The sequence below is a fragment of the Haemaphysalis longicornis genome, unplaced genomic scaffold, assembly GCF_048455015.1.
Source record: "Haemaphysalis longicornis isolate Haplotype H1 unplaced genomic scaffold, Haemaphysalis longicornis Haplotype H1 scaffold_3, whole genome shotgun sequence".
NCBI lineage: Eukaryota > Metazoa > Arthropoda > Arachnida > Ixodida > Ixodidae > Haemaphysalis > Haemaphysalis longicornis.
In genome coordinates this window covers 3,687,380-3,708,437 of record NW_027526335.1, presented here as the reverse complement: position 1 = coordinate 3,708,437, position 21,058 = coordinate 3,687,380, and the positions used below count along the sequence as shown (strand labels likewise).

The following is a 21,058-nucleotide window of genomic DNA, read 5'->3' as shown; positions in this document are numbered from 1 at the left end:
CGAGCCTTAAAGTGTAGGCTGCTGAGGGCGGTTGTATGATAATGACGAAAATTTGGCTACAGGCAGCTGATTGACATTTAGATTCTTGGGGTGCAGAGAAGCATCTCATTTAGTCTACAAAAAAGACCCGGTAGCTTGAACGTAGGTTGAAAAAGCTGAGGAGAATGAGTATAAAACATAAGGCTGTGGAAAAGGAGGATTTTTAAAGCAGGCTTTAGCCCAGAACAGCTGTGCCTCATGACGAAACAGAAAATGCTGAATGAAGAAAAAGGGAAGTGCACAAGCATCAGCGAAAACGATAAGTGGTGAAGTTTTTGAGCGAGCGCAAGTAAGAGCCAAGTGTGCATACCTTTTACAACTACCCGCCCATGAACCAAATTCGGAGACCTCTAGATACAAGTGTACGCCCTAATTATACACGATGTCTTGGACTTAAGGCAAAAAAAGAACGGTTTTGAGGTCCATGCCTGGCAACATTTACTGTACACTAATCCTTTCCAGCACTGCATTTAGAAACGTAGCCCATCGCAGCGTATTTTCGATTAACGCAAAAGCTCTATCTAGCATAATGACTTCAGCATCTACCTTATACCTTTTTCTAAATACAAGCGAACGGGCGCTCTAGATAAAATATAGCGAGAAAATTATGCGCAGCGCAACGCGTACTCGACAGATGACATACGACCAACACAAGCGCCAAAGCGTACAACATTACCAAAACGATGCGTTCAGCAGGCCCTCGTGCTAATGCGAGCGACCAATGTTATTTACCGCAGTTTTTGTGCAGGATGGTTTTGCCCGAATGCTACCGTTCTTACAGTGGTGCACGCTTCACTGGCCGAAACGGGCTGGAAAGGAAGAATTCTTCCTTGTGATACTGTACTTTGGTTCTTTGTCGATGTGAAGAGAAAAGGCTGTATTCAGAAGTTTCGTCCGAAAATCCAAATTGGGCTTATGACACCGCAAACAGCCTAGTAAAATAAAACAAAAAACACATAACAGTGAATCCTCATAGCGCCAAACCAGGTGACCGATTTGCACGGCGTTTTCTCCTGCCTCATGCAGTCGAGACGCTTTCGCTTAAAAACACTTTTAACAGCACAGCCGTTTAAGCTTTTCGTTCCGCCGTGGAGCGTTACCAGAAAGCACACGCCAGCCGCGCGCAGGTGAGTAGCGTTCGCCTCGTGAGGAGCGCCAGGTGTCGGCCAGCTCGACCTGCGAGCCTTCGTGGCGTGGTCTCTCGCGTGCTGTCCTCCTCGCCAGATCACGTGCGTTCGGGCCTTAAGCATGGAGCACAGACGTCGAGTTCGCGAAGCCTTCTGCCGCGGGCTCCAGTGCGGGCTAACACGGTGCACTTTGGGAGAGATGGGAAAGCCTGCGGGCAGAACGATCCGGGCCTGCCAGTCATGGAGGACTTTGAGCGGCAAGTTCGAAAAATCCGCGTGATGTGCGACAGCCGGGCTCTGCGACGAACGCGGCGGGGCGGCCAGCTCTGCTGTTTCTCCAGGCTTGCACCAGTAGTGCAAGCTGCGCAAATTTTTTATCTCATGACTCACCTGCAAAAAGATTGTTCATCGATTGTCACCTAATTTTAAACAACCGTCTCCCTTTTCCTCTTTGTTTACTTACACAGACGAAGTAATTCTAATAGTTTTAGGACTAGTAGGATCAAAAGATCATGCGTTGAGAACACTGAGGCATTTAGTTTATTACGAAAATCGAAACAAAAATGTTTTGTGGTTGTGTAATGCTCGAAACCCTGAATCTTTGATAGCATTTCGAAGGGCGCTTTGGCTTAGGTGGTGATACGAACCGCTAGAAATACTTTTATTGCTACGAGAAGAATTATTCACCTCAGAAATGTTTGAGTCCGATACTTTGTAAAACAAAACATATAATTTTGATAGGAAGAAAGGTGCACACTTTGAGGATAACGGGGGCGATTGAGCGGTTCCTACAACAAAAAAAAAAAATTCTACATCACCTTTATACATCTAAAGAATTTTAAACGGTTTTCTAAACGAACTCGAGTCGGATTCTAAATTAAGTTGAGGTTTTAGTTCAGGAAACCAGCACTGCTGGGTGTCTCGTGTGCAAGATATGCACTTCTAACATTATCATTGCGTAGGCGGTAATACTAGTGCCCGTTTCCTAGACATCTATAGAAAAGCAATGCAGAAGATTTTGAGAACATTCCTCGAAACTTCTAGTCAGTGTTCCTTAGTTACCAACGAGACAAAATATTCGAAAGCGTTAGGAGTGTCTGGACATGCCTTCGAGGTGCTTTTTAAACTCTCGAACACATGTTAAAGCGCCGCATCACTTGCAGAAATTTCTTCCGCTGAATAGTAATTTTAAAACAAGAATGATATGCTCTATCTGGCGGGAAAGTCGTTTCCTTTGGCTTCGTTTTAGGTCTCAAAAGTACTCGATGGCAGAGCCTCCTTGTAATAGGATTAGCGCGCGCGAAAAGACGCCCGCCATGGCCGGGGGCTCCTTTTTTTCATTCCCCTAATTGGATGCTCGAATCCCTCCGGCAAAGAGCGTCGTCGCTGTCAGATTGGAGTGCCTTACTCCGTGGCGATAAGCCACCAGTGGGAGGAGACGTACATCCGACTCTTATGGAGAAAGCAGCGGACAGCAGCCGAGGTGCCGCCGCTCTGGGCTTAGGAATGAGCCGGATTGTGCTTCTCTGGAGCCGGATTTCTCGAGCCGACTTTCGTCACTCAGGCCAAGCACGGTGCATCGAGGGAGGGAACTGCAGCGGTTCACTGGCCCCTCGCTGTTGGCACTGCGAATGCAACTAGGAACGCTCATTATGGGACCTGTTTCGTATGTAGGAGTGAAATACGTTTCGTGCACGATAAAGAGGGTACAATACGAAGCAAGAAAAACGATAAAGCTCATTTTCTTCATTTACGCACCAGCTGGTCTCTTATGAAATGCTGCTGTGGAATAAAGAGGATTATTGCGTAGTTGTTCGGTGGTGATGGTGCGCATTGAACCGTGCACGTGGTTAGCACTCGGAAAGTGTGCAGGTGCCCTAAATCGGTCAGCCTTTCCAGGTCGCTCTATGCTGCAGTTATGGAAAAGAAAGAAAAATATATGACCTAGCTTCTCGACATCAAAAACGCATTAGGTGTGATGCACGATTCGTGGGAGAGTTTCAAAAGCCCAGAATGGATTCATCAAGAACTCGTAATTGATTTCAGATTGTAATCTTATCAAGAATCGGGAGAGCGGAGAGCGGTGTAACAAAAGACCGTTTTCCGTTCTTGTTCTCTTAGACAAATTCAACCGCACCTACCAGTTCTGCATCCACTTTGATACATACTTTGTTGCGGCCTTCGGCACAAAGACCAAAATGTGTAAACAGGCGCTCAACGAAAGTTAGAAACCGGTTGTGCAGCCTTGGAGCAATGAAGAGATGTAAGCAAGATTTTCATTGAGTCGCTACGAAACGAAAAATCTCGTAACACGAAACACAGATGACTCTTCTTTCCTGCATCCTGGTATCGCTCCGACCAGCACAATGTGATAACCTTGCAGAAGGAAGCTGAAACGCCCGCACCCAGAAATAAAACTGTGACACGTACCCCTGCCAAAGAAATACGCGTAGGTGCCCCACGTGAATGCTGGAATGGAAATGCTTCGGTGGCGCAAACAAAGGAATTCGCTTTCTACGAGCGAGTTGCTCGCTACGTTTTTTCTCCTTTTCTTTCCTCTCTCACGCTTAGAGAGCACGTCGCGTCAAATTGCATCGCGTCGGCTCGCTAAATTGTGGAGCTCATGAATTCGAGAATAGCTAGGCTGACGCGATGTTTCGAAAGAAAGAGTCGGCGGACAACAAACGAATTTCCGGAGGTGCGTGTTGCGTATCCACGCGAACGGAGCAGTCGTTGATGCGGCAAAACAAGCACGGCGTACCGGGGAAAACGAATGCGCATGCATGATTAGGGTGCGCTTTGTTGTTTCCCCGGGCATCTTCATTCGCCACTCCCATCTCGTATTTCGCGCCAACGTCAGATGTGATTGGGAGAACACGAGAGGCAGGAAAAGAAGGCGGCTGGGGTTTTCGGGGATCGTGTTTTCCACATGTTTTAGATGAAACCAAACACCGAGCTGCTCGAAATTGCGGCCCACCGCCGGACATCAACGCGCGCTGGGAAACACCGTCGTCTCGCCTATATTTTTTTTTTCAGTTCTCTTCTTTCGTGGTCATTGTGGGTTCCCTCTACGCAAGTTCTTCACACAAAAAAAAAAACATCAGAACAAATTTTGTTCTTCTAAGATAAAAGGCAGATCTGACGCTGGAGGTTTGCAGATATTTATGTACTGTGTGCTACAAAACAGAGCTACGAGTATAGACACATTCGTTATTTATGTCATTTGATAAAGGGCCTGCATAAATTTTGCTAGCTATCCGATGCAAAAGCAAGAGAATAGAGTCTAAATTATGCCTACTCACATGGTTTGGAGGGTACCTTATATTTCATGGCTTCTCTTGAACTGATACAGGGGTTAAGCTGGCGCAAAACACTTGAGCCCCTTACCGTCGATACTAGCAACGGGGGTTTGGTTCCAGTAACCATGTAACTACAAGCGCAGTTCTTCAATGGCGCTAAACGCTTTCTGGCTACTGCTTTCAGCCGCATTCGACGCTTGTTGCTAGAACTGAGGGGGACCCAAGTACTACTATTTCAATACTGGCTTCTCCACACACGCTTTTCCCGCCGCATGTCTGCGCAAGGTCTCTATATGATGTTCGCTTTGCTGCACTATGCTGCTGGCTTACAGTGCAATCTGTACATATTAGGACATTGTTTTTCGAACATTTCCCCCGGCTTCGGTGAGATTTTTACCAGCGATACCGAATTGTTCTTCAGTACAGGTACTTGATTTGCCCTTCCAACCTTTCGTAGTCATATGCAAGGAAGAAAACATTATGGATTTTTTGGTACTTAAGCAATGTACGATACCCCGATAATACAATGCACCAATAGAACTTTCAAGCGAGGTGAAAAAAAAATTTCAAACTATGTTAAACTATTTTAATTCTGCTTGAATTTTTTTATAAACACCACTGAGGGAGGCATGTTCAAAAGTAGGTATTTTAAAAGCCAAGTAACAAGAGCTTTAATTGCAAATATGACGCTGCACGCCGCAGTTTATCGTAAAAAGTATTTGATGCTCGACAATAGTGTATATGCAACACTAAATGCGCCCATCAAATCACACTGTTTATGGGCTTTTAACTAAAATCAAAAAGGTTCATTATCACAGCCACTTGATTTAATACTCTGCCTGCACTGACTTTCGTGTAACGCTTTCGTGTCCTTCGCTTATGCTTGTACTAACTCTGGTTTTCTACTTCTCCCCAATACCCATCTCCGTAACTTTTTCCCTTCATCCCTCATTTTTAACCTCACTTTATCCCCATTAAACTTGCGTTATGAACGTTTGTTTGTTTGTATCCCGCATTTACCCTTCAATTCGCTTTCGTTCGTTCCCCCCACCCTTCCGGCACCCTTTATTCGTTGCTTCCCACCCGGGGGGTCGGCCCTCACCGCAGGAAGTACGTCTCAAAATGGTTGACCCCAAAGGATTCAGCAAATCCTCGACTCTGGAGAACACCGTCAACGGCGCGCCGGACATCGAGGCAGCGTTTTGCAAGAACCCCAACAAATTATTTGGCGTCAGCCCTTCCGATATCGACAAGTACTCCCGAGTGGTGTTCCCCGTTTGCTTCGTCTGTTTCAACCTCATGTACTGGATAATTTACCTGCACATCAGCGACGTTCTGCCGGACGACGTCGGCGACGACTAGTGCGCGCCCCGCCCGCCTCGCGGCGCCGCTGTCGCGTGCGTGCGTGCGCGCGCACGGTCGCCGCCGAGAGATGAGAACTAACAGGTCGGCCCGCATCCAACCTTCTCAATAGGGGCGGGACTACACACACGGCCCGGATCTTCCCCGCGAAACGTCGCAGTATATGAAGCTAAAAACAGCAACAAAAACGGTTAACAACCCCACCCCCCGTGGCGATTCCGATGGCTCTCGGGCCCGGGCCCAGCCGGCGCGGCAGGGGCGCGCGCGCTGCTTTCTCCCATTCCCCGTGCGTCGTGCACAGCCGCCAATGCGAAGCCACGCACTTGGTTGCGTTGGGCGACTTCGTCACACCGACGAACTCCCGTCTCGTTGCCCACTGAGGGATTGCAAGCGCAGGAAACGAGTTCAAACTACACGACGCTCAATCCAGACGATGGACTCGTTTCTAAACTTTAGCGATGAGACCGGGCGAAAGGGTTTCTCAACGGAACATGATGGATTTCCGCGTATTTATACTAGCTCTGGAGTTCAAACTAAAGGTGCATTGCTAGCACAATCATCCTTAAATACATTTCGATGCGCACTTAGCACAAAGATAATTGCAGAACCCTGTTGTTCGCGTGAAAACCGTGTGGTTTCCAGTTCAGCGCAAGAAAAATGTAAACACGCCCTCGGCTGTTGCAAAACATTTATGTTCACGGCACTTTGAGTTGACCTAACAATATCGCTCATGAATATGTTTTTGCAAAGACTGCAAGGAAAAGCGTAAATGCTCCTTCGTTTAACTTTGCGGCGCCGACTTTAAAGTGCGAGTCGGCACAATAGGGCGAGCTCCTCGACAATGCTTCTTCGTGACTCTACGAGGAGGGTAAACATCTCACGTCCGTCCACGAGGGCTTCACAAGGGAGGTTGTGCACGGAAGCACCGACGGGTCTCGGCGGCGCTGGCTGGGTCTGTACGAATCGCATTTACTTGCTTTCTCTACTTTGACTGTCCTCGGTTATGGTGTCGCTCAGGGCTTCAAGGGCGTGCTTTCGAGCCCGCTTCAGGAAGCCGGAGTCGCACGCGTAGTCCTGTATACACTTTCGTCGCTGTTTTGTATAAATCGAATTCACGGTCACATTCAGCATTTATTTCTCTTTTGTTCGCACTCAAGAGGAAGACGAGGGGCAGAAACTGCCGAGACCGGTGAGTCCGTACCAGAAAGGACCACCCGAGAAGAACGATCGCTTTCCCCGCTGTGCGAGGGTAACCTGCGAAGTTGCGGAGCGATGCGTTCATCCCGAACAAAACGAAAAAGAGAAAGAAAATAACAAAAGCCCTGTGAAAGAGCTCCGCTCACGAACAGGGCATTGAACCAACAAGTTTGATTTCTCGTACGATATGATCGCGAGCTCACGTTCCCAGCGTGCTCCCGCGCGTCAACACTGTATCGGAACAAAAAGCGGCGCTTTGGTGTTGCCGGTGTCGTTCGTTCGACGAGTGACAACGTCTGTTCACCCGTGGTGTTTCATTAGGCGCACAACGAGGGGTGCTGTTGGTTACGCTCTTTCGTCGATAAAGCTCGCCACAGACAATGATGGAAGATGGAGAGACAGCTGTTTATTACGCCAGAAATAAAATATTCGAGCAGTGCCAAAGATCGCCACAGAAAGAAAATATGTTGAGTAACAACTTCGCATTATTTCGAAATTAAGGAAGGTTAACTTTCCAAACGAAACGTTTGATGCTTTTACGCATTTAAGCCCTGCATAAAACAACTCTCCCGCAGGATGCGGTGAACTCGAAAAACACTATCAGCTAGCTTGCGGCGTTTGATATCACTGAGATTAGAAAGAAAAATGAACAAAAATCTTTTTTTTTTTTTTACTTAACAAAGGGTGGTCTGTATTTTGATGACAACTGCGCCACAATTACCGACAGTATGGTTTACATGCACGAGGAGTAATTCAGTGACGTGATTACTTATTAAGCAATTTAGTTTCGACTTCTTTCAAAAGCACATCGAGAATGCAAAAACAGATATTTTCTTCGCGCAAGTCGCCTCACATTCAAATCGTGGCCCGATTCGCGCCAAAAAGGCGCATCGGAATGAAAGCTGTGCCCTGCCTGCCGTGTCCGCTGTAGCGTTCTTTGTTCAGATCCTCAGCGATGCAGTGTTTTTGTCCACCGCGTCGTCTATTCCATTTCTTTTATAATCGCATTTTTCTCGCGGTGTGTCCTGCGTACTTAATTCCCGAACTTCGTCCTTCCTTCTTATTCTATCGGTGTTGTGATGTAGAGTTCTGTAAAATGCTCTTGCGCCACTGTTCGGAACCCATCACGGGTATAAAAAGGTTCGTCTTGCAGTCGAGACGGCTTTTTAAGTTAAAAAAAAGACGATAAACGCTTTATGCGATACAACATCGAGTGTGTACTGTGTGCGTCGGTCGTCCTCCCTGTGCGTCGCGTTTCGGGCAGACATCAAGTCTGTTTCTGCGCTCCTCCGTTGGCGTAATCCTCGCACTTATGCGCTTCTTTCCTCAGTCGTGCGTGAGGCTGGTTGGAGAGGCTTACGAGAGATGGGCGAGGGATGATGGTGTATGTGATACGGAGAGTAGGAACCGTGCTTGTTAAATGGTCCTTTCTTTATCTTGCCGCCTGTGATGCCAAACAGTTAAGTTTGACCACTGATAGCTTTGACTTTATCTATCCCGCAACCATAGTTTTTTCATCGATCTATATTCCAACCTAAGTGGTGAAATAAAAAGCACGAAGTTTAAGCGCCACTCGGTAGCCCCCGTGCCGTTGCACCATAGCGGGAATCGTAGGGGTAGATGCCGTCCCTTGTAGAGAGAGAGAGAGAGAGAGAGAGAGTGCGTTGCGCTCTCTCATAGCGTGTTTTACACAAGAATGCCTCGTTGACAGGCCATTTGCGTACTCAATGTGACCTGTTCGAGTGAACCAGCTTCGTTGTTCAAGAGCCGCTTCCCGAAGCGAGAACCGCGTAGCTGTAGCTTGGTCGTTGCTTGTCGCGAAAGTGAGCCTACACACGCGCACACCCGCAAGCACTTACGTTCATACTGAGTAGAGTCGTATCTTCAGCCTTTACATCATCGTTGTTGCGTCATCGTCAATGTGGACAGCCCTTTTGGACAGTTGCTCAGATGGTAGCGCTTGGCCGATCTTTTCCTGGATTCGAAAGTTCCTGCAGTGACTTGTACGCCGTACTAAATACAAGTGACCACTTAAACTTCGATAATTGTGAGTATATTAGAACTTCTTTTTCTTCTATCATTACCTGGAATTAATCACCCAGGTAACGTTTTCAGCGTGCAATTGACAACAGAAGCACCATGGAGCAGACGGGCTATAGATGAAGTACACACCAAAGATTTGGGCTATAGACGAAGTACCACACCAGAGCTGTACGGCAAAAAAAAAAAACAAGCTCGTTGCACGCTTGGAGTCCCCTGAACCTACTTAGAGAAATACGTTTTGTTTCCCTTAGGGAATCTTTCCCGTTGTCAAGTAGACAGATTAGAGCTGCTAAACCATCTAGATTGGGTGTTCGCACTGTTTCCAAAAAAAAAAAAGAAGACTTCTTCATCATGTACATAATACATTGCTGTCGTAGAGGCATACTATATTGTTAACCATTTCGTCTCTTCGTCGATTCTAACGACTCCTCTGCTACGAATTATGAGGTTTATTTCAACATCTTCGAAGCCTTACAATGTGCTTCCGTAATGGTTTTAGCCTTGCGCACTTTGTACAGTCATTTACGAGCACTAAAAATAAAATTCTGACATCGGACGACCGAAAAAAGTACACAGATCACTAGGCCAAAAATTACTGAGCACCCAGTCACGCAAGCGCAAGCGATTTCTAATAGTCTAGAACACATAAAAAAAGTCCACCTCCCAATTAGCACCACAGTTGTTTGATGGCTCGAGAGAACCTGTCTTAGCCTAAGAGACAGTAAATTCTGCACAAGATTACATCTGAAGGGTGAGCGAATATATTACCACAGTTTCCGAGTTAGATTTGTCAAACTGCGAAAACCAGTGCTAACACAATCGCTCCATTTAGCTCGACAGACGGTCGTTAAAACTCATTCCCACTCCTTCGATCTCGCCGTTGGTGTTTGTAATATTTCCTTCCATTGCTGTTCAGTTTAGTTTCACACGAACAACGCGCATGGGACAGGTTTATTTGCACAGCCTATACACCTCCCTCTGTAGCGTCGTCATACTTTCCGAAGTTCGCGCCGTCTTGCGTCCCATGTTGGTGGTTCAATGGTTCAACGAAGCGTCTAAGGTTTGCCCGCGACAGAGATTACGAAGAATGCGAAGCTCCGTGCGCTGGGGCGCCCGCCTCCGATTAGCTCAGTGTCCATGTCTTCTCTTGGTCGTGAGTGCGAGTCGTCCCCTTGTTAGCTGTGTGTTTGAGCGTATGAATGACCAATCTATATGTACGTCTTGTTCATGAAACGATCGTTACTAACGACAACGTCGTGTTGTGAATAACCGGAAAACAATAAAAAAAAAAAGACAGCGCGCCAATATACATGGCGACATGTTGGAAAATATCCCTGGTATGAACACTCGTCTCAATGTATCCCACTGAGTGCTGTAGTCTTCATTAACTGATGATCAAAACAAGCTTCAGCTTGATTTGATGATGTTTTGTTGAGATTCGGATCCAGCTTCTTTGGATTGGTCTACCACGTGGCCAGTCGATATTCTCCGCTGTGGTTTGCGGCTTTAACTTTTCCTTTTATGCGAACAGTGTGGTATACACGAGTAGCAGGAGTATCAGTAAGGCTTTGTTTTTCAAACCTAATACAAGATGTCGATATATTTTGACAATGTTGCCCAGGTACGCCATCTGGTGAGTCGCACGTAGTTTCCTGAGCTGATTAACCTTTGCTTGTTCCAGGGCACGTTGGTTTCACACAAACTTGGGATGAAATTCGTCCTCCTCCTCCTCCTGCTCCCCCTTTCGTTGGCATGTGTTACGTGGCTGCATCGGCACCCGCCGATGCGCCTACCCGTACTCAAATTTCTCGTACACAGTGCTTGCAAACGCGCTCAGTAAAGCAGTTATGTTGTGTACTTTTGTAATACAGGTATGATACGGAAGCCCGCACGGTTAAGCACTGCGTGTTTTGTTCGCGACAACCCGCAACTGTAGAGAGCTCTTCGCCGACGCCATTTAAAGTCAGTTTCGTTGACTTTTTTTCTTCCGGTCTTTATCTGTAATTTTTTATTTCGTCAATTCTAGCAACAAATCAATCCCTACGCATAAGCCTACCTGTTTCGTGATGTAAAACGAGACGTGTTATTTTTTACTTTCCAAGTTTCCTTGCAAAAAATCAAAAGTTATCGCTATGGGCCCGGTTATTGTTGCCGATCTTCAACGCCCTTTTACACACTCCAATGTAATAGATATAGATATCCTCTGATATGCCAGCGCAATGTACCTGAATTATTTTTCGCGAATGTTTATGTAGACATGAGTATCTGTTAAACGTGTGCATGCTACCCGCGCTCTCCTTGGTCCTCGGCTGTACATGGCTCTCTCTCGCTCTCTTTCTTGCTCTCCTGAGGAGTATTGGAAGGCTATTACAATAGGAGGACATTGACAACAATACAGCGAGAAAGAGTGCGAAAGACTGACAAAGAGCAACCTTTCGGCGAGACAATGTGCAGGCACGGCAGCAACACAAAGCATTCGGGCCGCTTGTGTGCGACACTCCGTCTCTGGACGCGAAAGCCGCAGCGCGCGAGAAGAATTGCAGCGAAGTGTCAGCATGAGTGGCATTGAGAAGACACGGCCACTCTAAAACTGGCGCAGAAAACCTATCGATGTTGCCGAAGGCCTTTTTGCCAATATCAATCTGGTTGTTAAGTACTCTTCTGTCATTAAAATGCAACGCCGTTGCAACCGGTTTTCGGAAATGTGGTCAATAGTCGCTGCGATCTAAACAATATATGTAATGCTCCGGGAACAACGAAATGAAATGAACAATTAGGCACTTCAAAGAAAAAAATAAATAAAAGTACTCCAGGAAAGCGATGGTTCGAAACAGCTTACCAAGGTGAACAGGCGATGTCATTCGTATACCCTCATACCGCAACACATGAAGAAAAAGTGAAAAAAAAACGCTGCCTAATACTTACCCTGGTATCTTTCACGAAACCGTCCGGTAAAGTAAAAAAAAGAAGAAGAAGATAAGAAGAAAGAAAAAAGACCCATAAAACTTTACGAACGTATGCTACGTCTTTACTGAGCTCCTAAAAGTTTTTTTGAATAGCTCTTCCTTTTTCCGAACAGCTCGTCAAGCGAAAAGATAAAAAAAAAAAAAACGCGCAATACAGGAACGTCACGTGGGTGGTTCTCGATGACAACGGCGCTTTCGTTCTAAACGCGTTGGGCCGAGTCTCGAACGTTGCGCCGTGTTTCCGTTCGAATATCGTCGACTTGGTTGGCGACGGAACGTCGCACTTGCCACAACAGAGTGCCAGGCTGTTTCTGGCGCTCTACCTTGGTTCTCTTTCCGTCGTGTTTGTTTAAAAAAAAAACTACATTTTCAGTTTCCGGGATTGAGGCGCTGCGGGCAGCGACGCAAATCGAGTCGCGACATCGTGAAATGCATTGCGCCGCCCCCACGACGCCCCGGCACATTTGTGTGCGCAGGCGGGCTACACCGCGTTGAGCACGCCGGCCTCCCCGCAACCTGCGGGCTCCGAAAATCAAGGACGCGCCCAGCCGTGGGTTGCGCTGCGGAGGCTTCTAACGGAGCAGCCGCAGACCTGCTCGGCGGTGTTCTGCAGTTCGTCGAGCTCTGACGCTCCCCTTTTGGATTCGGCTTTGCTTGGCTGCGATGCCCCGACCGTTGCCCACCAGCGCTGATAGGTCGACGCGTCGCGCCATCTCCGGATAATCTCTACTGCAGTGGCGCCTGACGCTCTCTACTAACACAAGCTCGACGGGCTGTAGAGCACTGCACAGCTCTCAAGTGTTTTCCCGTATTTAACCACCGCGTAGCTCAGTTCAGGCCAGCCAGCAGTACAGTAAGCGTAACGCAGTTTTACCGACGCTTTTAGACAGTCAATCCCGTCGCCTCGATCGGAGGCGTCGCCATCAGAGGCAAGACAACTACTGAAGACAGAGAATAAAGTGTTATATATTATTACTATATATCTGCACACACACAAACAAACACGCCACTACAACAAGATCCGTTTCTTTTCCCCATTTCGTGTACATAAGTGCTTACACTACGTGTATATAATCACACACGACTGTGTTAGGCCTAGCGCTCCTTTTTATAAGTGCATGGGGACTTCCCTAGGCGTCAAGGTTAGGAATCACATGAGGGCGCAAGAGACATCCGTGTACATAGAATAAACCGGTGTGCATGGTACGCACGCTGGGACTCCTCGCCCCGCCGTGTCCTCGCGTCTTCCGAACCACCCAGCTTCCCGCCGGCAACGCCGACTTCGGCACGAGACCCTCGCTGCTCTGACGCGCCATCCGAGGGGATTCGACTTTTCTCTTTTCCCAGTCGGGCTTTTCTAGGGGGGAGAACAATCCTGCTCAGAAGAGTCGCCGTCGAAGCATGCCCCTGTCCCGTCTCATGCCGCGGCGGCTTAGCTGCCATAGAGGTAGGCGTGCAGACTATAAGGTCCCCCCTTCCCTCGCGCGCGCCGCTTTTGTCTCGTGAGTTTTTTGCGCTGTCCCTTGCCTTGTCGGCCGCCCCTTCCACCCGTCGCTAGCCCCGATCTCGTGAACGTCAGTGACAGTGTTTGCGTGTTGTCGCTCTCCACGACAGAAGTATTTGCTCAGATTTGTGCTCGTCTAGTCACCGACTGCTTCGCTTGTTCCATCTGTATTCTTCTGACTCGTACAAACAGCAAAGCAGGGGGAGGTAAAAAAAGTGGGCACAAGTGCAGGCAGAAGGGAGGACACGCGGAGGGTCACTCAAGTGTCAGTTTCGTCCTCCCGTAGCGCTGTGTAACCACGGTGGGAGCAGCTGTAGCCTTCCCTTAGGCGAGTAGCCAGGCTGCGCCCCTTGGGGAAAGTGTTCGACTTTCTTTTTCTGTTTTGTATAGCGTTGCGTTTGCCTGTCCCCATCGGAAGAGAGTCGCGGAGACGTACAAGTTACTCGACAGGCTGTTGTACAGCCAAAGCCGGTTCCAGTTTTTGGTGGTCACTTGTTACGCGCAGTGTACGTTGACGCTTTTGCTTCCAGGTTTAGTAGTGGCTTCACATCTGCGTTTCTCTTTGCATTTCTTTGTATTAGCGCCCCTATGCGGGGACGCCTCTCGTTCTTCTGAGAACAATTTTAAGTGTTATGATGGCGTGACTGTTGGCCTCACAGGATGTGCGATTCGCGGGGTTACGGAGTACGCAGACCTGTTCCTTGGGTGCTTCCCGGCGTAATGCAGTCGTTAAAAACACGGAATAGACACTCGTGCACTACGGTCATTGTTATCGCACTGTGCTGATTGCTTTGTTTATGTACTGCCCATCAACGTTACAGATATTAGTTATTTGTGTGCAGTATGAAGAATACTTGAGCTATTTGATTTTCGTCATTACAAAGCGTGCCGCAATTGTTATTTGGCTATTAAGTGACACGCCACTTGTAGATATGGTGCTGCATTTGTTTGGCCTTCAGTTTGTCGGAAACCGGATCGCCGTGCTGCAACACCTTTTGTTCAACCAATGTTCTCCGTCTCGAGGCATGCAATCTTTGCTGTGACGATGTCTAGCCCAGCTCTTTTGCGTTTTCTGTTTCTTTTCATGGTGTGACTCATGGGTGAAGCATACGGCAATAAGACGCGTTTTTGCTGAACTTGTTTGCTTTGAAGTGCGTTCTGTCGAAGTTCTTTACACCGATGTTCACCTTACCATTTTTTCACTGTTTCAAGGTATTCCGCACGATAGGGGACTCCACACGCAGGACCGCGTCGGCGGTCCTGCGTCTATTCCGTAGGTCATGATCTGTGCACACAATTCAGTGACCCTCCTCTCTCCTTTTGGCTTAGCGTACTTTATGAGCATCATTTGAGGCATCACGATCATTACGAGAGAGACAAATATAACCTAGTCTTTTTAGCACAAGTTACCCACAGCACAAGATAAGAGTCGGTGCTTAAAATAGCATGTTTCGTGCGCCTCATAACTCAAGCTTCTACTCCTTAGCAAAATGAGACGTCAGCGCGTGAACCATTAAGACGCATTTAAAGGCTACGTTTCCTCCACATGTTGCCAATCGAACAAACCCTGCCGTGTCACCTGTGAGCTTCCCTCGGGTGGTGATCCCGTGACGAGGTGTGACCTTGACTGCAGGCCAGGAGTTCCTCGGACGCGCATGCGACATAGGTTTGGCCGGTTGAAGTAAGCTAGATCAAGCTAGATTCTAGCACATGTGCTTGCTAGGTTAACTTGAAAGGGTTTGCGTATTGAAGTAGTGTTTAGGATAGCCTACAGCAAACCGAATAGTCGGCATATACAGCGCTTCGCCGAGACCTTCCTGCCTGCAGTGAAGACATACCGAACAGAAAGCGAGCATGTGGACGGAGGGGAAGTAGGTGATGAATCAATAAGCGTCGCTCATTGACGCGTTAACCTGTTCATTTCATCCGAGAATTTTCGCGTTACTGGAGTAGTGCTGTTTCCACTTTTACCTCCCTTTTGACACAGTTCTTTTTTCGGGGCTCAAGCATTGTGCTTTGTTCACGTTTCGTTGGGAGACACAACAGGCCACGCTCTTTGGTGTCTGCCTTCAGATACACTTGAAGTTGCCGCACAACTTTTTAGAGAACTGGTCTTTATTGCGGACTTTCACAAGACTTCTTTGTCACACGTACAATGGCTCAAGTTTCTTACTACGTAGGAAAATACTTTTGTTTTACTAAGCTGTTCTAGGCGAATATGTTTGATACGAGAGTGCTGAAATAAAACGCTGATTACACAACAACCACCCTGGTGAGTGCTTCTTTCCTACGTACACTGTTTTTCAAAAGTTTGCCTACCAAGTAGCGGCTGCCACCACTATACATAGAATCCTGCTAATAACCGTCTGTCTCTTTTTGTTTGCAAACACACACCACACACGGCCAATAGTGTACAGTAGTTTGGCTAGATTCTTTGCCTCAAAATGTCGACTCAATTGGAAGTCAGAGTGCCTGCACTGATTGTCAGCTTTGATCAAAAGTACCATGCAGAGTTTAAAAACATTCAGATAATACTCTACTCTTATGAATGAAGCGAATTATGAATATCCTATATTTGAATTTATTCCCGCTTAGTACGTCCGCGGGCATTCACATAGAAGGCACACGAAGCACCTGAGGAATGATTTCTTACTTAAAACTTATCTGCACCTTATGACCACTAAACGGCATGCAATTTATGGGAAGAAAGATCCGCGGACGCTTTTTTTTTGGATGCGAGTTAAAAGTTTTATAGTTCTCTGACTGCGAAGTACTCCACAATGACACCTTCTGTACATCATAAATTGTACTAGAAAAAAAGGCCTAAAAAGAAAACACCGGCTGCCAACATCAGAATAACTATGGGTGGCAAGCGAGCTGCGGTTTTATTAGCCTCATGAACAAAATGAATACTTGTGACTACAGCCGGAAAGTTTTCCCCATTGGCAAAACAAGCCTTCAATGAATACACACCCTTTGTAAACATTGACAAATTGCTATGCAAGGGTAAGATATGTGGCATTTTTAGCGTTAAGATGTTCATGGGATGCTGGCAGCAAGCAGGTAAGTTTTGGTGTTGACGCAGAACAAGGTAAGTGAGCAAATACTTTGTCATTTATTCGTAACGTAAGCGAAAAGTTGGAAAGAAGTCGCATTTGCAAAGCCAGTTAAATAGTCGGCAACAATAAATTCGCTAGAAGCAGATTAACAAATTATCGCTATACTGGCCCACTGTTTTTCGTTACAGGTAGCAATAATTCAAGATCTAGAGTTTAATAACAAGCCAATCCAGAGAGCCTGCTTTAACGACATACAAGGCCTTGACTGTAAAAAGCAACAATACTCGCGTGGTCAGCCTTTCGGACTTAACCGCCATACAGCCGTAAAGCCATACAGCCATAACAGCCGTTCAATGCATAGTTTTGTGTTTATAAAGAAAATTAAAAACTTAAATGTATTACAGCCAGGGGGGAGGGGGGGGAAGCCCTGGTATGTAACCACAGTGACTCCTCTACGAATGATGAAAACATGGCCGGAGGTAGACGTCCTCATGCACCCTCCTTTATATGTGAGCTGTTTTAGGCGAATCTTCCTATCAGATGTCGCCGTATTTTTCTTTGCAGTATTTTTATTTTGTTTCTCACACTGATCATCAGGCTATAAATGGAGTATTAAATGGCCAATTTAGCAACGTCGACGCCTTCGCCCATATCGACGTCGGAAGCCGTATGAAGCCGAAAAACTGCTCCTAATCCGCGTGTTGGGGGTGCGTTCCATGGCGCGAGGTGTTCGTTGCTCGCGACTTAACTTGTAAGTAGCGAAAGCTGACTGTCCACGCCAGAAAACTGCAGGCGGAGTAGAACCTAACCAAGCAGTAAACAAACCGGCGTCAAAATTTGCTATCGCCAACTCTCCCGACGGCACGAACGAGCAGCGGCACTACGCGTAGGAGACAGATCGAAGCCATTCGAAAGTGTGATCAGGCGGAAGCAGGGGATGAAGCAAACGCGTCCCAAGCGGCAGGAAGACGAATCCCTTCTACGACGCGAGGCGAAAGCAAGCATCTGAATCGTTTATTCGACTATACAACGCTTTCGCTTTCACAACCCATAAGAAGTGCTTGGTGTCCTGGAAGACTTTTGTAAAAAAAAAAAAAAGTTCGCTGTGTTTATTACCAAAGGTTCAAACGCTAGCTGATTAATAAAATAAAAAAAAAACCCTTACATAGTGCATTACCAAGGTGTCCACCGTTGCGGTTAAAAAGAAGCGGTGCTGGCTTAATGATAGATTTTCGGAGGTTAAAGCGACCAGGTGAGACTGGCAGGGGTGACAACAACTCTAGGAGGCCGTCAGAAATACAGCTTGATCATTGCACCCTCGGATTCTACACGTATATTTGTGAGGCGAGGAACAGCGTTGCGACATCTACCATCAAAGGTTCAAAGTGTCCCGCTTGACTGACAGCTCGGAATTTCGTTTCGATAGAGGAATCTGCCACACTTCCAGCCAGAAACACTAATGACAAAAATAAGAGGTAATGTCTGCTCGTACGCACGTACCCGTTCTGGCGCCATGAAAAGAATGTGACACTGGTGACACGAAAACGGTCCCGAAACTGACAAAGCAAGTAAACTGGGTAAACTCAGCGACCGTCGCTGGCATCGAGACACTCTAGACCTGACTATAGTTCCTGTATATTGCTTAGCGCAAGAGTTGCGTGTCTGATTGGCAGATGCCGCTCGTTCCAGTTCGACAGGAAAGCCCGTTTTCAGTGCTGCGCACAAGACCCCGTATTCAGTCAGTTCTGCTCAACTGAGCATCGGTGGTTGTGGAAGCGGCGGCAGCGGCGGCGGCTCAGCTGATAAGCAGCCCAGAATCGTGCGCCAGTTTTTGTCCGGCCGCTCCTCGCCACTCCTCATCGCAGCTGCCACTGGCGCGGCGACCTACATACGAGAAGGGTGGCTTTCCCGCAGGACCTGGAACTCAAGATGGCGGATGGACGCGCAACTCTGCTCCCCTAGGGTACAGTGTACTAGAAGATGTACCTAGGGGACCTGACGTTCAGGAACGGTGGACGAGCACTACTGCACATGCGCCAACTATACATCAAAAAACAAAGAAAGCAACTTTTTTTCGCCAGATGTGACGTCATGGTTTAAGAAAACGCAGTGCCTATTCTGTGGACCAGTCCACAGGATAGTGTTCAGCTTTATTCTGTGGACCAGTCCACAGGATAGTGTTCAGCTTTATTCTCTGGACCAGACCACAGAATAATGTTCAGCTTTATCCTGTGGACCATTTGAGGCGGCGCTTGGCGGTGCTGTTCGGCGCGGTCGTGTCGTGCAACATTTTTTTTTTTTTTTAGATACTTATTCCAGTTTCGTAACTGCGCCGACTGTGCGTTCCCGGGTGGGCGCTCTGGTCGCGAGTTGGAGGGACTTTAGGCGGCTGCGTTGACGGCGTGCGCCGGTCCGCTGAGCTCTAAGTTGCGGTGTGTAGTTGCGTGTCTGCTCTACAAGTTTCTTCTTTTCGCTTGCGTTTGTCTTTACCCTTGTGCGAGAACTTTGCCTCTTCAGTGCATTCGGTTGTACGACCGCGGACTAAAACGTTTCGTGACTCCGTAAACACGCTGTTTTCTTTCATGTGCTGTCTTGGCGCCCCGACCTACCTCACAGCCGGCTGTACGAGCGGATAATAATAATAGGAATCTTTATTTACAGGAACAGTACTATAATTTCCCAGCCCACTTAAGCAGCTGACGCTTGTGAGATGGCTGAGCACATGCATTGTGCATGGGGCCATGCTTATGTCTTTTACAAAATGAACGAGGAGGAAATCTCTTGCTAAAAAGCTTTTAATAAAACCAAGCAGCCTAATGAAGAAAAACCGAAAAATTCTTAATGCTATCACCGTCGGCAGGCGCGCATGCGTGTTCTGCCCCTTTCGTTTACCGCCGGTGCAACTACACGGTGCTCCTATGCGGTTCGGCCACAGCTCCCATGCTCCAGTTACTTCTGTCGGCACCTACTTCTTTTTAGGGGCCGAGCCGCTTAGGGGCTGGGGCTGGCATCTCCCGTCGTCGTAATCGTCCTCTCATGTCACGGTGCTACAACACCCGGACACTCGTTTACGCCTCGCGCTAGAGCGCTTCGTAACGCGTAATTAATATGCAGTGCCCGGAGCTTACGTGGTTACCAATTTTAGAAGAATTGTCTTCTTCCGATGTGTATGATAGTTTTTGACCACCAAAGTTCGGTGAGCGGGTTTTAAACCAGCGTCGTAGTCATTCACGAGCCTGTTTGTTCTATATGCAATAAAGAAAAAAAAGCATAGTAAAAAAAAGAAAAACACAGAGACTCTCCTTTACGCCTCGAGCTAGAACGCTTCGTGCTTCGAAGACAAGAGACTTTTACAGCAAAGCTGTATAGGCCTAGGCCTCTATCCCCTCCCCCCCCCCCCCCCTCCCCGACGGTTTCAACTCCGTTAATCAGAACAGCATTCCCCTTTACGCACAGCAAGCGATGCAGGTAGCGTAATGTCGTCGTCAGGCATTTAGTACACAGCATAACAGAACACACGAAATCAACAAAGACTTCCGAAGCGGCGAGCCCTACGTTCCACACCACGACGACCACGATGCGGCGAAATGCGGCCGAGTTCACGTTCACAAAAATTAGGCGGGCAAAGAAACGTCTTCAACTCCCGATGACATGATGCCGACCGTTTTAACGCTACAGGACGCTCAGTTTGTGCCGTATTTGTCTCACGCGAACTTTGTAATATGTAGTCGCAATGTTTATTATAGAACAACAAGCTTGGCGTGGCTTCAGTTGACTTCGGGGCAGGCTTGCTAAAAAAATGTTGCAGTACGTTCAAAATCGGCATCAAAAATATGTGTTACTAGGTTCATAGCCTAGGTTTTTTGTAAACCAGATCACAAACCTGTGGACAAACCACGCAGAAAACGCTAAGTTAAGTTGGCCGCACAACCGCGCGCTGAAGAAGCAAGGTTCTCGCACGCGAAAAGAAGAAACTTGTAGAGCAGACACGCATGCACTACACACCGCAACTTAGAGCTCAGCGGACCGGCGCACACCGTCAACGCTGCCGCCGACACCGCGCAACACGCGACCGGAGCGTCCGCCCTGGAAGGCGCAGTTACTAAACTGAAATAAGTATCTAAAAAAAAAAATGTTGCACGACACGATGATGATGATGATGATGATGATGATGGGGCTTCTCCCTTTGGAACGGGCGGACATGAAATGCCCTAGCCTAATGCATACATCAAGCGTACCAGCACTCAAAATAGAACACAAAATAGAACACAGAACACAACATAAAACAAGGTACATAAGGAGAGTAAAGGAACAACATAGATAAAATGTCCTATGCGCATAGTGATACATATATATATATATACATACCTACACACATGCATGTGTTACATACCCCTCTACAAACGCACACTTCTCAATAACTATTAAATCCAAAACCACAAAAGTCGAAGGGCGCACGAGC

The 21,058-nt window shown here is 47.4% G+C and overlaps 1 protein-coding gene across 5 annotated transcripts in view; it reads left to right on the top strand.

The window, feature by feature from the left end:
- The window catches only part of Rdl (Resistant to dieldrin), a 354,036-nt gene extending 338,232 nt beyond the window's left edge, over positions 1-15,804 (top strand). For all 5 annotated transcript variants that reach the window (XM_077702173.1, XM_077702176.1, XM_077702174.1 and 2 more), the window contains one exon: positions 5,573-15,804. In XM_077702173.1, coding sequence (XP_077558299.1) covers positions 5,573-5,827 — 255 coding nt within the window. In that variant the 3' untranslated portion in view covers positions 5,828-15,804. The remainder of the gene's footprint in view (positions 1-5,572) is intronic.
- Positions 15,805-21,058: the final 5,254 nt, after the last annotated feature.